General features: G+C 44.5%; 1 protein-coding gene across 1 annotated transcript in view; it reads right to left on the reverse strand.

The window, feature by feature from the left end:
- Positions 1-20,568, reverse strand: part of SPATA16 (spermatogenesis associated 16) — a 199,766-nt gene that overhangs the window by 90,387 nt on the left and 88,811 nt on the right. Inside the window, exon 4 of the mRNA XM_061634505.1 lies at positions 5,228-5,312. Within this exon, the coding sequence (XP_061490489.1) occupies positions 5,228-5,312 (85 nt within the window). The remainder of the gene's footprint in view (positions 1-5,227; positions 5,313-20,568) is intronic.

Raw genomic sequence — 20,568 nt, forward strand, 5'->3', positions numbered from 1 at the left:
TCCTCCTAAATGACCCTTCTGGTTCAGCCTCCAGCCTCCCACATTAGCCAACCAGATGCCTCTGCGGAATCCACAAGTTGGGCATGGAGGCAATACTATCCATCTCCCCTTGTTGTTCTCTAGCATCTAGAAATTCAGAGACATGCTACCTTTGAACCTGAAGGTTGCTTATAGTTAGTATATGAGGATCATGACTGTAGACCTGCTTGGCATTATGCTTATCCACCATGGCATTTATCTAACCCCCACTGAAGCCACCTAAGCTTGTGGCCATTGGAAGGTTTTGCAGCAGAGCATTCTATTAGCTCATTTCTAGTGGCCTGATTCTATAACAGGGATATGGTGGTGTGAGGAGGAGGGCCAAACTACGCTGGAGTAACTCAAGAGCATTCCACCTCAGTCTGAGAGGGCAACCCACCTGCACCTCTAGCCTGGAAACAGCTAGCCGCATATGAGTCCCTGCTGACTCACCCCCTAAATAACCTGGGTTTTTTTTGCATATTCCAATCAAACACTGGGTTTTCTAGCTTTTGACTGGAATACTTAAAAAGGCCAGTTTTGACTGTGCTCCCCTGAAGCTGCTCGCTAACCTGTTTTCCGAAGCCAATATATATATTGGGGAAGGGGCTAACAGGCAGTAGGGGGCTCCCTTCCAGACAAGAACTGCCATTTGCACCCAGGACTCCCTACCTGCAAGGAGTGACAATCAGTGCTGTGGCTTCTACGGTCTGGAAGTGAGGACTCCATTGCCTGTTACCCTTCTCCCTATCCCAAGGGAAGACATCAGAGAAGCGGTTCCCAAACTTTCTCCCCATGGACTGCTTGAAAATTGCTGAGGGTCTTGGTAGACCACTTAATGATTTTTTATGTTTTCTTTTTCTTTTGTGCTTGTTGTGGCTACCCTTGAGCTAGATGAACGAGTTCATTTATTGCTGGCTTGTATTTCCTCATATGGGAAAAAGATACCTGTTGACCAAAGGATCTTTTTAATCTTACAAAATACATTGTAATAAGATGTGCTGGGCAAAACCAGATTCTAGACAAATTTGACAAGGAAACAAAGCTGAGTTTAGAAAAACAAACAGACCAGTAATTAATCAGTCCAGACAGCATACTAAGCAATGTGATGGATTCTTCATCACAGAAATCTTTAAAAGTGAGATTGTGTTTTGTGTGGTGGTTGGGGAAGTGGGGGGGCAGGGGAGGAGAGAGAAAGAGAGATGGGGGATATGGTGCAATGCAACCAGGATATTAGGCTTTGTGAAGGAATTGCTAGTGAAATGATATGCCCTCCATATTATGTAGGAGGTCAAAGCATATAATCATTCCTCCTGGCTGTAAAGTATTTCAATCCATGAGAATTTATTATCTGCCCAAGGCAAAATGACACTACTGCACCCTGAACAACAAACTTAAAAGGGAAACCTGGAGGAAAGGGGAGTGAGGATGGCCTGAGGGTTTTTGGAAGGAGAAAGAGGACTTCTTTTTTAAAGGCTGGATTATGCTCTCCATATGTTTTGTTCTCCGTATGTTTTGGACTCCATCAGCCGCAGCAAGCATTGCCTATGGGTGAGGATGATGCGAGTTGGGAATCCAAGACACCTGCGGAGCACCACATTGGCTACTTCTGAACTGTTATATGGAAGCCACAACCAACTTGTTCCCTTTCTGTCTGTGCTGTGGTTAAGAGTTGTCAGCTTCTGTCCCACATGCTGCCAGTATTGGAGGCTTTTTTATGCATTCTGCAGGGCAAACCTAGGGCAGGGGGCCATAGACAGTGAAGGCTGTTAAGCAACCAGGTGAAAAAAAAGTATCCCATGGCCTACTTGCGGTCGTCAGATTCACAGCCAGTGTACGCTGTTAAATCTCCCAGTGCAGCTAAAGATAAGGTGTTCAATTCTGCGTACTTTTCAAGGGAGAGAAAGGCAACCACCCTCACCACCTCATGAGCAAGGAGGCCAATAGAATACCTCAAGAGCACCATTGCTTCCACAGGCACCATGTTTGTGACTCTCTACTGGGACAACTGTAGCTGGGACAACAAAGCAAGAACAACCCTTCTTGAATAGGATTTGTTCTTTGCTTTGTGCTTCTCACTCCCTCTCTCCCCAAGGGAGGAAGGCTCACGCCTGTAGGCCTTTCTGAGGTTTTTGGTTTTCCTCCTTGCTTGGGTGGCTGCTAAAGGCTGTCCCTGCTGCCTGATAGTCTTCACTGACTCTTTCCCCTCTGTGAAGCGAACAGAGTTTATTTAAATTGCCTTGTGTCCTCTGAAGTTTCTTGGCTGACCTGAGACAGGTTTGGCTGACCTGAGGCAGGCAAGAGGACAACTAGTTCTGGTATTGCCCCATTGCACGCCATATATAAAGCAAGCAGAGGAAGGGATGAGTTGGATGACAGGGCCAGGGAGGGGGTGGGCAGAATGGAAATTTTGGGTACTGCAGGTCTGGGGACTAAATGCGGCCCTCAGGACTCTTGCCAACCACACCTGTTCTCCCCAGGCCAGGAATGGAGTGGCTGAAAAGGGAGGATGGAGGCATAGAGCTATAATCAGTGTAGAGTAGTTGGGAAAGGCACTTCGCTTGAGGGTCAAGCTTGACATTACTCTAGTTGCTTAGTTAGCAATCGCATTTGGGTTTGGTAAAAAATGTGAGTCCTACTAAGTGCAGGCCCCTCAGTTTTTGTTGGAACCATCGTGCATAGGGAGGGAAGATTATTTTATGCTTTCCCTTGCTAAACATGATCCTGATGAAAATCACCCCCTCATACACATGTTCACTATATTATTAGCTTTAGGAGAAAAGCTCTCATTGGCACCAATGGGAGTAAGGGGGATTTTTTTTGTTGGGTTCACAATTGGGGAGGGAAGGATTAAAACTCTCCTTGCACACTGTGGTCCCAGAGAACATTTCCCTGCCCCACCAGGCTGAATATTAAAATTTTAAATCCCCAAATACAGTTACTAATCATATAATTAGAGTAGAGTCTAATTTGGCTCTCTTGACCTTATCCTCCATGAATTTGTCTACCCCCCTTTTGAACCTCCTCAGGTAGGTGGCCACCACTACATTTTACCACTTAGAGATTTTGAAAATATTAAGTGGTTTCAAAATGCTTTTAAATATAAATAAATAATTTTTGTGGGAGTAAACTCCCTAGTTAAGCTATGTATTGTGTGAAGAAGTGCTTCCTCTTATCTATCCTGAATCTTCCAACATTCAGCTTCACAGGATGACCACAAGTTTTAGTATTATTAGGGAAAACTAGGGAAGAGGGAGAAATTAGATCCAGTTCACATTTAAAGCCAAATCGATCACACTGGCACTTTCCAAAACAATATGAGAACAGAAACACAGCTGGCACTTGAAACTGGCACTTACCCAAATTTTGCGTTGCAGATCTCCAACCAAAATGCTTACAAAATGCATACATTTATTTATTTATTTATTGCACTTGTATACCGCCCCATAGCCGAAGCTCTCTGGGCAGTTTACAGCAATCAAAAACATTAAAACAAGTATACAATTTAAAACACATATTTTAAAAACAATTTAAAACACATATTTTAAAAACAATTTAAAACACAATTTGAAAATTTAAAACAATATAAAAACAATTTAAAACACATGCTGAAATGCCTGGGAGAAGAGGAAAGTCTTGACCTGGCACCGAAAAAAGATAACAGTGTTGGCACCAGGCGCACCTCGTCAGGTAGATCTTTCCATAGTTTGGGGGCCATCACTGAGAAGGCCCTGTATTAGGGGAAAGTGGTCATAAAAATGACTACATTAGTGAAAGTAATACACAAACTACATTATATTAGGATAAATTGATTGCAAAAATGTGTACGTTAGTCAAAACTGTATGCAAAATGTGTTTATTAGGGAAAAATCATTAAAATGTTGAAGAATTTTGAGGAGGAATTTTAAAAGAAAAAGTCACATATGGCTGCAGAAATGTTGAGAACTGAATCTAAGATTGGAAAAATGAAAAATGGAGAGAACCAAAACTGACAGACCCTTCTATCCCTAGAGAGAACATAAAAAGAGCCCTACTGGATCAGGCCAAAGGCCCATCTAGTCCAGGATCCTGCTCTCACAGTGGCCAGCTAGATGCCTATGGGAAGCCTGCAAGCAAGACCTGAGCACAATAGTACTCTCCCCACTTATCATTTCCAGCAACTGGTATTCAGAAGCACGTGCCTCTGACCATGGAGGTAGACCATAGCCATCAGCATTAGTAGTTTCAGCTTTTATAGTCTGGCATTATGGTCTGAAACGGAGGAAACTGTGTTTGGTTTCACCTAGCCACAAAGCTCCACAAGGAAGAAAGAACAGTACAAAGTTAACTCCTTTTTTCCATAAAAAAAGACTGATCAGTGATGCTGTTTTTTAATTCTCTCCCTCCCTTTCCCCTGCGTTGTATGACATAACTCAAAGCTAGTGAGTCACCTGGGCCTTCTAATCTGCAGTAGGGATGGATGCATCTGGCTATTCTTGGTTCACTTGTCCATTTTTTCCCCATTTGCATTTTTTAACCCAAGTTCCATTCCCTTTCCTTTCTGCTTTACTCTGCGATTAAAAAGATGACTCAAAATAGGTATTTAAATGCATACTTTTTCTCAAAACATGTATTTAAATCTGTACCTTGATACACTTAAAGAGTCATTCACTGCACCATATCATTCAGTGAAGTGAGAGATCTGTTGGATACCTAAGTTGTGATCAGCACATTGGTCCCAGAGGTGCAGATCAGGGCGTTTTGTACAGGAATTTGCAAAGATTCAATTAATCAAGCATCCCTATTCTTCAATTTTTGTGTGTGTGAAACAGAATTATTCATCTGGTGCCACATCTTTTTCTATGGTCAAATCTCACTGTTTGCAAAGTGTATAAAAGAATATCAAAATATTGTGCACCTTTCTTTTAAACCCAAAGCCCTGCTTATGAAGAAGAGATTGGAATGATACAGTATCAAATATGAAATTTTATGGTTGCCTGTAAAATTGAAGTATTAGCCAAGGATTGACAACCTTGAATTTTAGCTTTAAAATTCATCTCAGGGAAAAAAAACATCTACTTCATTATAAATACGTTACTGCTATGTAATGACCTCCTGATTGATAAGCCCTGGAGCTACCTTAGCTGGCAGTCTTTTAAGCACCAATCCTTCATTTGGGTTCTAACAGCAAGATGGGCTCCTCCTCCCTAGCTGGGCCATCAATTTTTACCTGCCAATACAGTTTGATGAGCTTGCTGGTATGCTGCTCACTTCCTCCTGACAGCCAGTACATGTAGTCAGCAACCATGGCACTCCTAATGATGAAAACAGAATCAGCAAGTGAAATAAATCAGGGCGAGCAAGAAGACTGATGAGAATGTGATGCTCATGACATAAAGACCCATGTGTCATACAAAACCGGTGGGGCTCCAGGCCAGCAAGTGTGGGGCTCTGTGCCCAATTTGGCCCACTGAGGAGTACCCCCAATGTGTCCAGCCGAGAAGCAAAAATATGGAGGGAGGAGAAGCTGCAGTATTGGGGCTCATTCGGATGGGTGCCTTCCTCCACTTGTCTTGCCCTGAGCACAGACAGGGGCCCAGGGCCGGTTTTAAAGGGTGGCCAGGTGGGGCACTGGCCCGAGGGCCCCTGGAGCACCTCCTCTCCACTTCTGTGATCCGCAGCACTGGCTGCGGATCACAGGGCAGGAGCTTCAGCCTGCCTGCCATTCCCTTGCCTCACCTGACTGTCTCCTGCCTTTTAACATTGCCCTTAATGAAGATGGCGTCCGCGGTTTCCCTGAGGTAGCGAAGCCCCTGCCACCATCTTAGTTGATGGCAGAGATGCACGCGTGTAGGACGCATGCGTGCCATCAAGAAAGATGGAGGCGGAGGCTTCATCCCCTTAGGGAAACTGTGGCCACCTTCTTCTTTAATGGCAATGGTAAAAGACAGGAGACAGGTAGGTGGGGGCCCACGCACGCGCACACACACCGGGGCCCAGGGCAAGCTGATGCCCAAGGGCCCCGGCATGCCTGGAGCTGGCCCTGCAGGGGGCTGCAGGGTACAAAAGATGCCTAGGATGGTACAAGCAGGCAGAGCCAGGCAAGCAGGAGTTTCAGGACCTTGGATAGCTCCAACATGGTCTGGAACTCAGCTCTATCCCTCTTGCGCTAGACCGGGGGTTACCAGCCCAGCAGCTGTGGGTGCCAGTGTGCCCGTCAGTACCTCCTGCTGTGAGGAAAAAAGGTCTCAGCAAATATCTCTTCAAAAATTCAAAATGTGAGAGAAACAGTTTGCCCTTCCTGCTCAGTCCCTCTTTGCACTGGCTTGACATCTCCTACACTGAACACCCCTCCCATTTCATTGGGTGTCGGGACTGGACAGCCTCCGCCCTCCTGTTCGGGATGGAGGAAAGGTGCAAAGAACTCTCTGTGAGCAAGTGCGGCAGTGGCTGATGCAGGCCCCTTTTTTCTTATGGATGGGGGGGGCGTGTTCATACTAGTTTGTGTTCCTGACTCTGTTTCTGCTCTTTCAGTTGTAGTAGCTATTTTGTATTATAACAACACTCCCATGGCAGACACTTTGTGTTATGTCCCGCCCACAGCAACCATTTTGTGACCGGCTCCCACAGCACTTTCTCATCATCCCAGGCTATGGTCTGAAGGCACACAAGGCCACCACCATGCTGAAGCTGAGCAGGTTTCGGTATGGTCAGTGCCTGGATGGGGGACCGCTTGGGAACCACATATTGTAAACCGCCCAGAGAGCTTCAGCTATGGGGCGGTATATAAATACAATAAATAAATAAAGAGAATCATAGAATAGTAGAGTTGGAAGGGGCCTATAAGGCCATCAAGTCCAACCCCCTGCTCAATGCAGGAATCCAAATCAAAGCATCCCTGACAGATGGCTGTCCAGCTGCCTCTTGAATGCCTCCAGTGTTGGAGAGCCCACTACCTCTCTAGGTAATTGATTCCATTGTCATATGGCTGTAACAGTTACGAAGTTTTTCCTGATGTCCAGTCAAAATCTGGCTTTCTGCCTCCTTGGTGAAAGAATGGCAGGGTATAAAGGTAATAAATAAATGAATAAACCTTCTCCCATTGTCCCACAAAGAATGGTGACCCCTGTGCTGGACTCCTCCTCCCAGGGCTTTGAGGGGATAATTCCCAGGCACTCAGACACCCATCAGTCAGGTCCTGCCTCATTCTTTCCCTGAGCTTGTGAGCAGTCATTGGGGAGCAAGAGGCCACGGAGGTAACAGAGGGCAATTCCTGAAGGGAATCTGGACCAGGCGGAACTGTCTCTGGGGTCCCAGTTCAGGGGTCTCTGAGGCTCTTAGCCAACAGCCTCAAGCTTGGGCAAGCCTGGGGAGGGGCCATAGCTCAGTGGCAGAGCATCTGCTTTGTGTGCAGAAGGTCCCAGTTTCAATCCCCGGCATTTCCATGCAGGGATGGGAATGTCCACTGCCTGAAGCCCTGGAGGACCACTGCCTGCCAGTGTCGAGCTAGATCAACCCAGGGTCTGACTTGATATCAGGCAGCTGTTGTGTGTTACGGCCTAGGGTTGAGTTCGGTACCTCCCCCATGCCTTGCATGACTGCCCTCCCTTGCCCAGCCAGTTCTTCACCCTCCTGTGCCAGAGTCCTGGCTGCTGCTCAAGACTGGGGTGAGGAGACTCTCCTGTGAAAGGGACCCTCTTGCAAAAACTAGCCGCTGAGCATGGACTAAAGCATATTAATAAACGCAGCTATTTATATTAGGGTACATTCATAATGATCAACCACTGGCAGAGGATATAATATCCGTTTAGAGACTCCGGGGAGCTGTTTTATGAGGTAACAAAAGTGTGAGGGGGAAATGGACCTAACGCTTTTTTCCCCTTCCCAGAGCTGATGGGTTTGTCTGTTTTTATTGTGTGCAAATATTTAATGGTCACTCAAAAATGTTTTATTCAGGCTGGCTTTAAAGTATTTATGGGTGCCCACACATTATATATAGTCAAAATGTCTTCCAGGACATGGAACCAATTACCTAGAGAGGTAGTGGGCTCTCCAACACTGGAGGCATTCAAGAGGCAGCTGGACAGCCATCTGTCGGGAATGCTTTGATTTGGATTCCTACATTGAGCAGGGGGTTGGACTCGATGGCCTTGTTGGCCCCTTCCAACTCTACTATTCTATGATTCTATGACAGTGGCAGAACATGTGATATAGTGCTGACGCTGGTCAAACATAGTTCATCTTTGATTAAATGATGCTTGTTGTTATGGAGTTTTGGGGGGAGGTGGCGTGGGCGAGAGGTGGCAAACCCTGCAACTAATTGAATATGCTTTAGTGCCCTGAGCGTTTGTAACTACTGCATTGCTCTTATTAGACTGAGATATTAAAAACTATTGTGCGATGGATATTAATGCAGGTTTTAACAGACTTCAGAAAATCACTTTGCTTTTTATGGCTGCGCCTCCAGTACCTCTCTCGATTCCCTTCCCTCTGGAGAATCCAAATCCAATTAAATGCAACTAGATGTAATTCCAAATTGTCACTTTAGTCAATTAAACATATAATAATCTTGTGTGCCTAATTACTAGCACAAAAAGTTTATTTGTTGATGCTTTCCTATCTGCATGTAGATGCCTGGCTCTCCCCCCCCCGCCCCCATCAACACCGATATATTTATTGCTCCTTGACATTACTGTAAATTGAATTTAGAATTCTCTCCCCAGTTACATGTGTTATAAAACTCTAATCCCAGGCTAGTAGTAATGCCATTTTAGAACATGTTTTTGCAAGCTGCATTATGTTCTTAATGAGATATGGCCAAGTGAAAATAAAGGAAACAGAGGATTTAAATCACAAGACTCTGGGTGTTGCGGGGAAGAACACTATTGTGATACTCTATGGGAGGCTCAGCTAAAGATAAATCTAGCCCTACATAGATCATGCGTCTCTTGAATTCACTAGTAGAGCAATTCTTTGGTGGGAGGGTGCACTTGCTTCTGATCTAATGCTAAAGAAGTTCCCCATCTCTCATGCAGTTCACAGGCAACAACCTGGGGAATCAGATGAAACCAAAATAGCTTCCCAAATAATCATAATTAGCTTCTGCTTTTATACAGTACATACCCAATGCCAGGGAATACAGTAAGTTGCCCTATGTTGAGTCCCTTTTAGTGAGTCCCTTTGGCTCAGTATTTTTGACACTGTTCTTATGTTCCTAAGTTCCAGGGCCAGCTTCAGCTGGTGGCAAGGTTGTGCATTCGACAAGATCGGCAAAGCTGACCCATCCCACTGGCGTCACCTTTTTCATTTTGTGCACAAGGTCAGAGGCAGTGGGAGCAAACACCCATCTTGCTGTTGTTTCTGTTTGCGCCCTGTGAAGTCTTGTTGGACATGTTAGATCAGAGGTGGGGAACCTTTTACAGTGGGCTGGGCCAGAAAGCAAAAGTGGGTGGGCAATGAATGTAAATATTACCTTTGTCCAAGCTACTTTCTGCGCACATTCACACACACCCCTCTCTAGCCTCCACCCAGCCAAGCAGATTCAGGCAAATACACTCAAGATGAGAGGGTGTGGCCTGGGGAGAAAGAGGTGTGGCTTAGAGAGAGTTCTGGGGGCCACACAGATATCCTTTGTAAAGCACTGCTGTGAGTGGCCTCCGGAGATGAGATGGGGAAGGGCTGTAGCTCAGTGGTAGAGCAATATCAGTGTAATATTAATTATAATAATATTAATAATATAATGCTGGGCTCCTGCTGGGAGGAAGGGTGGGATATAAATCAAATAATAAACAAACAAACAAATATTCTTAGAGATGCCTGCCTTTTTTTTTTTAAAAAAAGAAATGTTTCCAAAAGGAGGGGGTGAGAGAAAAGGAGGAATGTTGCTCCCCCCCCCACCTTCTGCTCTGCTGACATGAGCCCAGAAGAGCTTTGGATTTGGTGGCTTGTTTGCTTTTGCTTTTTGCTCCTCGCCCCCAAGCTGCTAGGACAGCAGTGAGGAACCTCTGGCCCTCCAGAAGTTGCTAGCCATTGGCCATGCTTGCTGGGGGTGATGGAAGTTGTAGTTCAGCAACCTCTGGAGGGCCGAAGGTTCCCCACACCTGTGCTAGGATAATAATATTGATATTGTTGAAGGCTATTGAAGATAATGGTTCAATGGTAGTCCTATTCAGGGCAGACCACTGATGTTAATGGGCATGACCTAACTTAGGTCATTTCATTTCAATAGGTCTACTCTGAGTATAACTTAGCTAGTATGGTGAATTTACTGATCGCTCCTAAAGCTTTGTGGGCTTCTCAGCTTTGAATGGCTTGGTAGTGGTTGCTGAAATGTCTGGAATTGGCCGAGGCGGAGAAATGAACAGAAGTAATTCAAAGAAAAATGGGCTGCTTCAACCCATTAATGTTGCGGATAATTGGATGAACTTTATAGCTTACTGCAACTTGTAATATCACCATGTCAAATTAGATAGAATTTTGTTTTTGTGATCAAGCCTATTTGTTTTGCTTTCAGTCATTTTTTTAAATTTAAAAATAGCAGGGGGAACTCAAGTTTTTGTGCTGTTGATAATGGGGAGTTTAATAACAAGCAAAGTAATTTCTTAAAATGAAATAGGGGGGGGGCGAAGGAAGATTAAAAAAAAAAAACCCTCATTGCCACTTTGCTGCCTTCCGCTCTCACTCCAGGTAAGTGGCAGCGACCCTGCTGACAGAAAGCTAGTGTTGCAATTCTGTTCCACCGGTGAGCCACTTCTGTGAATACACAGAGGTCCCTGAGTATGCAGAGAACAGAAGTGGGGAGAAATATGGCAGCCATTAATCTAGCAAGTGAAGGATGGATTTTGGATAAGTACAAAGTCAACAATGAGCCAAATTGTGTAGTATTAGTGAGTGGTTGGAGGGGATGCAATGTGCAAGAATGAAGGAAAGTTGCCGGATGCAAGTTGTTCCCTATCAGTTTGGTTTCATTTTATTAGAATGTTAGCTATATAGATCACTCTTTATTCACTACACACATCTTATCTGATATATCAAGTGCTATCTCTCTTTTTCTCCGGAATGGATGTTACATTGTTGGCATTGCCAAGCAGCTCTGTCTTTGGCTAAGTGAAACTAGTTGGGGTGGCATAAGTTAGTGGCTCACTTCCCCATCTTTACTGCTGGCAGAGTATGCTCTCATGTTTGATTTGGAAATGTAACACACACTCCCTCTCTCTTCTCTCTTTTTCGTCTTGCAATAAAGCCAACCAGCTCTCATCATCCACAGGGTGTGTGTGTATCTGTCTTACATATTGTAAGATCTGGCTCTAGAAATGGCAGATCAGCATCAGGTTCCTCACCCCTACCACTAGAACTAATTGGAGGGGCAGGTGGTCTCAAGGGGACCTCACATTTAGACCCTTGTCAATTTGGGGGGCATTTGATAACTTTTTCACAGCCTGTTTTTCAGCGTAGAGTTGCAAATTTAAGTAAATAAGCAATGTGCTTTGGTAAAAAAAAAATTTTTTTGTTAACTGATACAGACTTTGTCATAATAAAGAGTTTATGATGTTCATAAATATTGATGAAAACATATCTGTTCTCATGGCACAGGAGCAGATCATAACAAACATTTTTTTGTGTCATCATTTTTTATTTTTTATAATGGCTATGGCTAGAAGTGGCCTGGGCTTCTCTGGACCTGAGAGGGCTTGCCCACCCACTTTGTAATGTGTAATACAACACAACTCATGTCCTGATGTCATTAGGTTGTGAGTTCTCCAGCTAATGATGTGAAGCAGGTGTGATATGGAATGAGCATGGGAAAACCACAACGTGGGTTGGGGGAACAATCTGATTTAGTTAACAATTAAAATGAGCCTACCAAGTCCATACTTTTAGGAACAATACACAAATGAAAAAGAGTCTTCCTTTGAAAATTCACACTTCTCCAATTTTGTGGTGCAGTTCTCCAGACAAGTGACATATATAAAAATGCATATAGTAGGGTGAAGTGTGCATAAAATACATATAGTATTGAAAATAACATGCAAGAATGCATCATATTAAGGAAATTCCTCTGTAAAAATGTGAATACAAGGGAAAATTGCATACAAAAATTGTATATTAGGAGACATTCCCAACTAAAAGGCTGATGGATTTTTATGAGGACTTTTTTTTTTTTAAAGCAAACTGATGTGGCAGTGTGGAGAGCTGGACTTAACACTTAGCACTTTATTTATTTATTTAGTATATTTGTATGCCGCTTTTCATCACCAGGTGACCTCAAAGCGGCTTCCATAGGAAAAAATAAACCAATATAATAAAAACAATTCAGAACATAATAATAATAAAAAACTTCAACAGTGTCAATAAATAACACCACAAGATATTAAATCAGAACCTGAAATTGGCAGATTCGCCCTTCCCTAACCACAAATGAATATTATCAGGACTTGAGATAAGAAGCATTACATGTGACAGAAGGTGTGTGTGCATGTGTGTATTTGGCATGCGGTGGTCATTTTCAGGATCATCTCTGTGTTTTCATCTATTTAATTAATTTATAAAAATATTTATTTATTAAAACAATCATAAAAATGGCCAGCTCATCTTAAGAAAATTATACAACTGAGTAAGAGCATGTTGGCATAAAAAAGTCTTCAAGAGATGCCTGAAAGTTAGCAGTGAGGATGTCTGCTGAACCTCTGCTTGAAGAGCATTTCAGTCGGGTTTCCGAAACATGGAGGGGAGGGGTAACTAACAGCACTCCTCAGGACATACAGTTCTACCTTCTCTGAGGCTTTGTATATGAAAGATTGGATTACAGAACTGGTTTCATATGCTAGGTCTAGACAAGTCACTTAGGGGACAATTTAACAGAGTCAAGAGGGACTATTGCAACATAAGTGGTCTCTGAATTGCCTCTTAAATGACTTGCCTGAGATCACAGACAGGAAATTCCTCAGGTTCTTGTTTGCCAAGGGAACTACTTACCTTTATTATACAGAATGTTTTCTCCTTTTTTTTGGACAAGGGTTATCTGCAGAGTAGTCAATTTGATGCCACTACAATTTCTTCACGAAAGGGTGTGTGTGTGGATGTAGCTAAAGGATAGGATGGGGACCATGTAGGGATGATTGGGCATAAGTCATCAGGAGGGACAGGATCTACTGGCCGGTGCCACTTTGAAAGTATTCCATCGACCTGACAGGCGGTATTATTTCACATTCATTCTTTGTCTGCTAATCATTGCTTTTATAGGTCAATTTTTTTCTCCCCAAAATGTTGATATTAATATTGATAAAGGAAATATCAATAAATGAAAGGAAATGATAAAAAAGCAGCTTAAACTCCTCGTTCCTCACAACTGAGGCTGGTCAGTTTTCATGTTAGCAAGCAGTGGCTGGCTGTTTTCCTTTGGGAATGGAAAGGAGGAAAGCAGCTTTCAGTGTCCCTCCATCCTCCCACCTTCTCCTTGGCAATCCTAGAGAGTCCTTAATGTGGGCAAGACTCTAGGCTTGCCTTTTAATCATTTAATGGGTTAACACTACAGAAATTAGCAGGCAATCCTAGAGAGTCTCACCCACATTAAGACCTCTCTAGAGACTCTCTAGGCTTGCCTTTTACTCTCTATTAGGCTTGGATTACTTCCTCTCTGTTTGGAGCTTGAATTTGAGGGGTGTGTGGCAGAGAGAGGGAGAGAGTGCTGCACTGCTGTGTTGTGAGTAATTAAATAAAAGAACAATATATTTGGGTGAATATTTGAGGGGGGGAGATCCAGAGTCGGGGAAAAGCCGCTGAAATTCAAAGCAAACAGGATAGCATGACAAAGATGGAGAATATGCAGACCACTGATAAATGCAGTGCTAAATCCGAATTCAGTGGAATTCTTGTCCATCCCCATTCAGTGGGATGTTTTCCTGTGCAAGTCCCACTAAGAGCTACACGAGATCATGTTGAGGTATCCCAGGGAGAAATTAGAAGTAAGAAATTAGAGGTCCAAACAACTAAGAGCATTAAAAAGGATATAAACAAGTTTTACCTTTCTTGGGAAACTTATTGTGGAATGAGCACCCCAAACTCACAGCCCTTGGTCACAGTTAATTATGAGCCATTTCAAATGGACTTCACACTTTTTTTGGCCAGTATTCATCAGACAAGGCATCTCTTCTGTAATTGGAAGAAGATTGGCTGTCTCCACCCCTTCACATGGAAGTCTAGGAAAGAAAGGACAGCCCAAAAGCAGGGCATGCATCTTTGTCATGCAAATAGAGTCACAATTAGAAAAGGAAATGCAGATGGTTGGGAACTGCATGAAAGGGCTTCTGTACAAGGTTTTTCTTTTTTAAAAAACAACTACCTAACTTTTGAATGGTAACTTTTTTTTATGAATATACACTTTCCAATGCATCTTTTTGAGTATTTCACACGCCCTCTAGGCGCTTGGGTCTGATGTGGTTTCATTCAGACTTATGTCTTTATTGAAGGAGTGGGAAACATGTGGCCCCTCAGATGCTGTTGAACTACAATTCCCATCATCCCTGATCATGGCTGTGCTAGCCATGGCTGATGGGAGTTGTAGTTCAACAACATCTGGAGGACCACAGATTCTTAGTCTTTGCATTACTGTCCGGACTGGGAAAGGCTGTAGCTCAATGGTAGAACATCTGCTTTGCATGTAGAAGATTCCAGATCAAATTCCTGGCATATCTGAAACCCCGGAGAGCCACTACCAGTCGGTGTAGACAGTACTGAGTTAGATAAACTATGGGCAGACTCAAGAAGACCTCCCAGGATCCAGAAGTGTTAAACAACTATCCCCTTTTCAGGCATGGTGCTTGGGAAGGTGGTGGTGGTCCAGCATCAAGCATGCTTGGAGGAAACTGGCTACTTGGATCCATTTCAGTCCGGTTTTGGGACTGCCCATGGCCCTGAAACTGCCTTGGCTGCCTTGGGTGATGATATCTGTTGGGAGAGAGATTGGAGGAGTGTGACTCTTCTCATTTTCCTTGATCTCTCAGTGGCTTTTGATACTCTTGACCACAGTATCCTATTGGAGCATCTCAGGGAGGTGGGGGCACTGTGTTTCATTTGTTCTGCTCATACCTCCAGGGCCACTTCTAAAAAGTAGTTATGGCAGGCTACTGTTCAGTACCATGGGAACTATCCTATGGTGTTCTGCTGGGTTTCATCTTGTCCCCCATGCTATTTAACATCTATGTGAAGCTGCTGGGAGCTGTCATTAGAAGATATGGAGTGAAGTGTCATCAGTATGCAGATAACACCCAGCTGTATCTCTCTGTTCCATCTGAATCAGGAGAGGCAGTTGAGGTGCTGGACCAGAGCTTGGAGGTGGTGATGGGCTGGATTTGGGCCAATAAATTGAGGCTAAATCCTGACAATATAGAGGTGTTATGTGTCCACAGTTCTCATGTCTGGGAGATGGGGAGACAGTCTTTTCTGGATGGGATTGCACTCCCTTGGAAGGAGCAGTTTTGCAGTTGGGGGTACTCTTGGATCCAGCATTGTCAGCAGAGGCTCAGGTGGCCTTGGTGGCTAGGAGTGCCTTTTTCCAGCTCCGGCTGGTTCTCCAGCTTTGGCCCCATTTGGACAGAGATGACTTGGCCCATGCTCTGGTAACTTCTAGATTGAATTATTGCAATGTGCTCCACATGGAGCTACCCTTGAAGACAACTTGGAAACTTCAACTGGTCCAAAATGCAGATGCCAGATTATTGGCTGGGGTTCCCTTTAGAACTCATATAATCCCTGTTTTAAAATAGCTTCACTGGTTGGCAGTTCATTTCCAGACCCAATTCAAAGAGTTCATGTTAGTGTTTAAAGCTCTGAATGAGTAAGGTCCTAAATATCTGAAAGACTGTCTCCTTCCCTATAGACCCTCTCGGACACTGAGTTCAGCAGAGGGGGCCTTTTGATAGTTCTGACACACTCAGAAGTTCAGGGAGGGCATTGTGACCAGACCTGGCACCAGTGGGCAGCCAGGTTGGGCACTGGCTGAGGGCCCTGGTGCTGAGAGGGGTTCCTGCTGCTGAGGCTGGGCAAGTGTAACTCTTGCTTCACAATCTGTGCTAGCATCGATATTGGCATGGATTGCAGAGTGACAGCCGCCTTCCCAGGTACTCCCTTGCCACTGGTGCGGGCTGCCTGCACAACTTCATGCCATACTGTGGCACTGTGGCAGCATGCACATGCTTGCCTTCACCCAAAATGGTGGTGCGGGCATCAACACCCCCTGCCATCTTGGGTGATGGTAGGCATGTGCTCACAGCACGCTAATCAATTACATAGCCAGGCTTATTTAAGCCCCAGGCAGTGCTGCTGAGGGCCCCTGCAGCCTGGTATCCAAGGGCCTACTGTAGGCTGGTGCCAGCCCTCTCTGTGGAAACCCCTATGTTGAGGAACTCCCTCCCCACCAAGGTGCATCTGGTAACTTCGCTGTACAGTTTTAGGTGAATGCTGAAGATGCACCTCTTTACCCTGGCTTTTGACACCTGAAACATGTATTTTAGGACTCACCCTATGTGAGGATTTTAGGTTGTTTTTAAATTGCTTTTAATGTTGTATTTTAAAATTGTTATAACCCGCCCTGGGACATAATAATAATAATAATAATGATGATGATAATAATGATAATGATAATAGGCAGCTTCCTATGTGGTGGATGGACAGGATGACTCCTGCTAATCTGATCCTTCTGCCTATGTCGAAGATCCTGGATGGTAGACAGCTAAATCCATGGGAAAGCTATGATTCCCATGGACGAGTGTTGTGGGGTTGCTCAGCCAATGTACAATGCACAATTTCAAAGGGGCAGTAGGAAAACACGTGTGCACAAAATTGTATTACAAAAGTTAGAACCCTGAAAAGAAGAGAGAATATTTCTGAGTGGTTGCAAAATTGATCACAAATTGCAATCTAATTATGAGACAAAAACGATAGGATTGTTCACTTTAGAAATTGGTTTGTAGGTAATCACTAGAATGTCTCTTCAGGGCATAGTGAATGTGTTTGGGGAGGGGGGAGAGACCCTTGGATTGTAGTTGTGGAAAGGGAGAGGAGGCTTCTCTCTCAGCACCCTCCCCAAGCTATGTTTCAAAGAATCCTCAGGATAAACCTGGTATATGATTGTAGCAACTTTTGCCCTTCCAGATGTTCTTGGTCTACAACTCCCATCAGCCCTGACCATGGGCCATGTTGACTGGGGCTGATAGGAGTTGGATTCCAGCAATATCTGGAGGGCCACAGCTTTCCCATCCTTAGCTTATATGTTATGACTATGATTGCGATTATTACTACCTGCCCATCACTGGTACTCCTGGAACCTTTGTATGCCTTACAGGTTGCTATCCTTTGAATGTTTCTTTGAATAAACATTTGAAAAAAACATTTTCTTTTTCATTGGACACAATAGGAGGAAAAAGGGAAAACTAATTGAGAGATATTCCCAGGGGCCATAGGACTACACCTTAAATTGCACGCTAGGAAAATGATGCCTTTCTTGAGAAGCTCATTAAATTTAAGAAACTTTTGTACCAAACACATTTTCCTCTGTAGCCTGTTACTGAGAAAAACAAATCCATTGACACAAAGCTATTAACATCTTAGAGAGACTAACTAGTGACACTGAAAGATACGTGTGCAGAACCGCTTATTTAGTCCATTCACATACTGCCTTTCTTACATCATGGGTGGTATTTAACTAACTCACCCCATCAGTGCAAGGATTACCATTAGTGCAGTTGGAATTTCCCCCTTCTCCTCCCCCTGTGTGCACCCTGTGCCCTCCTCAAATCTGCCCCATAGGGTTGGGGGAACCCCTAGAACAGGTTTAGGGAGTGTGAAGGGGGAGGAGGAGAGGGGGAGGAAGTCTAATTGTGCTAGTGGTAATCCTTGTGCTGATGGGACCCTGACTAGTGCTATGTTGGATACCACCCCAAGAGATCCAAGGCAGTGTCATTAGGGCTCCCAGATGGTCACCCATCCAGGCACTGACCAGATCCAGACCTCCTTAACTTTCCTGGGTGCTTGTAGCCCAGGGCTGGGGAACCTCAGGCCTCTCTGTCCGGCCCTTGGGACTCCCCTAGGCCACGCCTCTTTCTTTCCAGTACACCTCTCACTAGCCCTACTCCATGGCCTCTTTAAATACCTTTGCCTGGCTAGAATTGTGTCCCTGAGCTGTAATGATGCCTTTTGCTTGCCTGGTTGGAGGATGGAGGCAACTGCAAAGGCAAGAGAGTTGAAGGCAAAGGTAGTTGAAGACAAAAACTTCCTAACTTTTAGAGCGGTACAACAATGGAACCAATCACCTAGGGAGGTAGTGGGCTGTCCAACACTGAGGCGTTCAAGAGGCAGTTGGACAGCCACCGGTCAGGTATGCTTTAATTTGGATTCCTGCATTGAGCAGGGGGTTGGACTTGATGGCCTTATACTCTATGATTCTATGTGGCAGAACAACATGGATTTCAGATGCGGATCTTATTTGCTGCATCTGGCCACTGGGTGGGGTAAAATCCTAATATATATGGAACTGCAGGACACAACAACTGATCCTGCACTTTGTCATTTTTAGCCCCTGTTGCAGACATTTATGGGATATATATACTTTTAGAGTCAGAGTTCCTATTTTGTTGGAAGGGCTGCTGCTCAGTTGCCATTGGGTGAGAAGTGTATTATGCAGATAAGGTCAGAGACATTAGAGCTGTAATGTTTAAAACATTGTGACATTTGGCACATTGTATACCATTTCCTAAACAACAAGAATCTAGAACTATACTGCTGATATGATACTTCTTATCTTGCAATGGACCTCAGAGGGCTGAGTCAAACCCGCGCCTATGATCAAGCCTTTTACTTATTGATTTGTTGTTTTAATTCTGTTTTACTTTGATGTATTTTTCCTATTTTAATTCTACGCCACTTCAATTTTATTTATTTATGTGCAGAATGTTTAACACGACAATGGTCCTGAACAAAAAATCCCCAAACACTCCTTTCTGAAGCTGCTGTTGGCATTTATTTATTTAAAACGCTTATAATCTCCTCTTCATCAGGATAGGCTCTCAGAACAAGCTCATAGATCAATAAAAGCAACACAGTCTTTGCCCTTAGGCTTACAGTCTAAAAAGACGTGACACAAAAGGGAAAAAGGAAGAGGAAAACAAGCAAAACCAGGCAACAGGTTCTTGATGCTTTGTTGTTATATGCCTTCAAGTCAACTACGACTTACGGCACCCCTATGAATCAGTGACCTCCAAGAGCATCTGTCATGAACCACCCTGTTCAGATCTTGTAAGTTCAGGTCTGTGGCTTCCTTTATGGAATCAGTCCATCTCTTGTTTGGCTTTCCTCTTTTTCTACTCCCTTCTGTCTTTCCCAGCATTATTGTCTTTTCTAGTGAATCATGTCTTCTCGTGATGTGTCCAAAGAATGATAGCCATTAGCCTTCAAGGAGGCAGTGATAAGACCTATTCTGAAAAAACCCTCCTTGGATCCCCAAGACTTAAACAACTTCCGCCCAGTCTCCAATTTACCATTCTTGGGCAAGGTGATTGAACGTGTGGTGGCTAAACAGCTACAGACACACTTGGAGGAAGCAGATTATTTAGATCCTTTCCAATCAGGCTTCAGGACTGGACACGGAACTGAAACAGCCTTGGTCGCTCTGGTGGATGATATGAGGAGGGCGTTGGATAGGGGAGAACACACTTTCCTCGTCCTCCTGGACCTCTCAGCGGCTTTTGATACCATCGACCACGGTATCTTGTTGAGTCGCCTGGAGGGACTGGGAATAGGAGGCACTGTTTTACGGTGGTTCCGTTCCTATCTCTCCAGTAGATATCAATGGGTAGCAGTGGGGGATGAGGTTTCAGACCCTTGGCCCCTCAACTGTGGTGTGCCACAGGGTTCTATCCTCTCCCCCATGCTATTCAACATTTATATGAAACCGCTGGGAGCTATCATCAGGAGTTTTGGGCTGCAGTGTCACCAATATGCGGATGACACGCAGCTCTATCTCTCATTTAAATCCTCACCAGAGTTGGCTGTGGATACCTTGTCCAATTGCCTGGAGTCCGTAAGTGGATGGATGGGAGAGAACAGGCTGAAGCTGAACCCCGACAAAACCGAGGTGTTGCTGGTGGGTGATAAGAGTAGGTTGGGAAATTTAGACCTGGTGCTTAATGGGGTGAGATTGCCCCTGAAGGACCAGGTCTGCAGTCTCGGGGTCATTTTGGACTCCCAGCTGTCTATGGAGGCGCAGATTTCTGCAGTGAGCTGGGCAGCCTGGTACCAACTTCATCTGGTACAGAGGCTGCGACCCTATCTTCCTATACATCTGCTCCCACGAGTAATACATGCCCTGGTCTCCTCTCGATTAGACTACTGTAATGCGCTCTACGTGGGGTTACCCTTGAAGACGGTCCGGAAACTCCAGCTGGTACAAAATGCGGCGGCACGCTTAATAAAGCAGACCCGTTGCCGGGACCATATCACCCCAGTGCTGATTGAGTTACACTGGTTGCCAGTTGTATACCGGGCCCAATGCAAGGTGTTGGTATTAACCTTTAAAAC

Source organism: Rhineura floridana, chromosome 7 (genome assembly GCF_030035675.1).
Source record: "Rhineura floridana isolate rRhiFlo1 chromosome 7, rRhiFlo1.hap2, whole genome shotgun sequence".
Classification (NCBI taxonomy): Eukaryota; Metazoa; Chordata; class Lepidosauria; order Squamata; family Rhineuridae; genus Rhineura; species Rhineura floridana.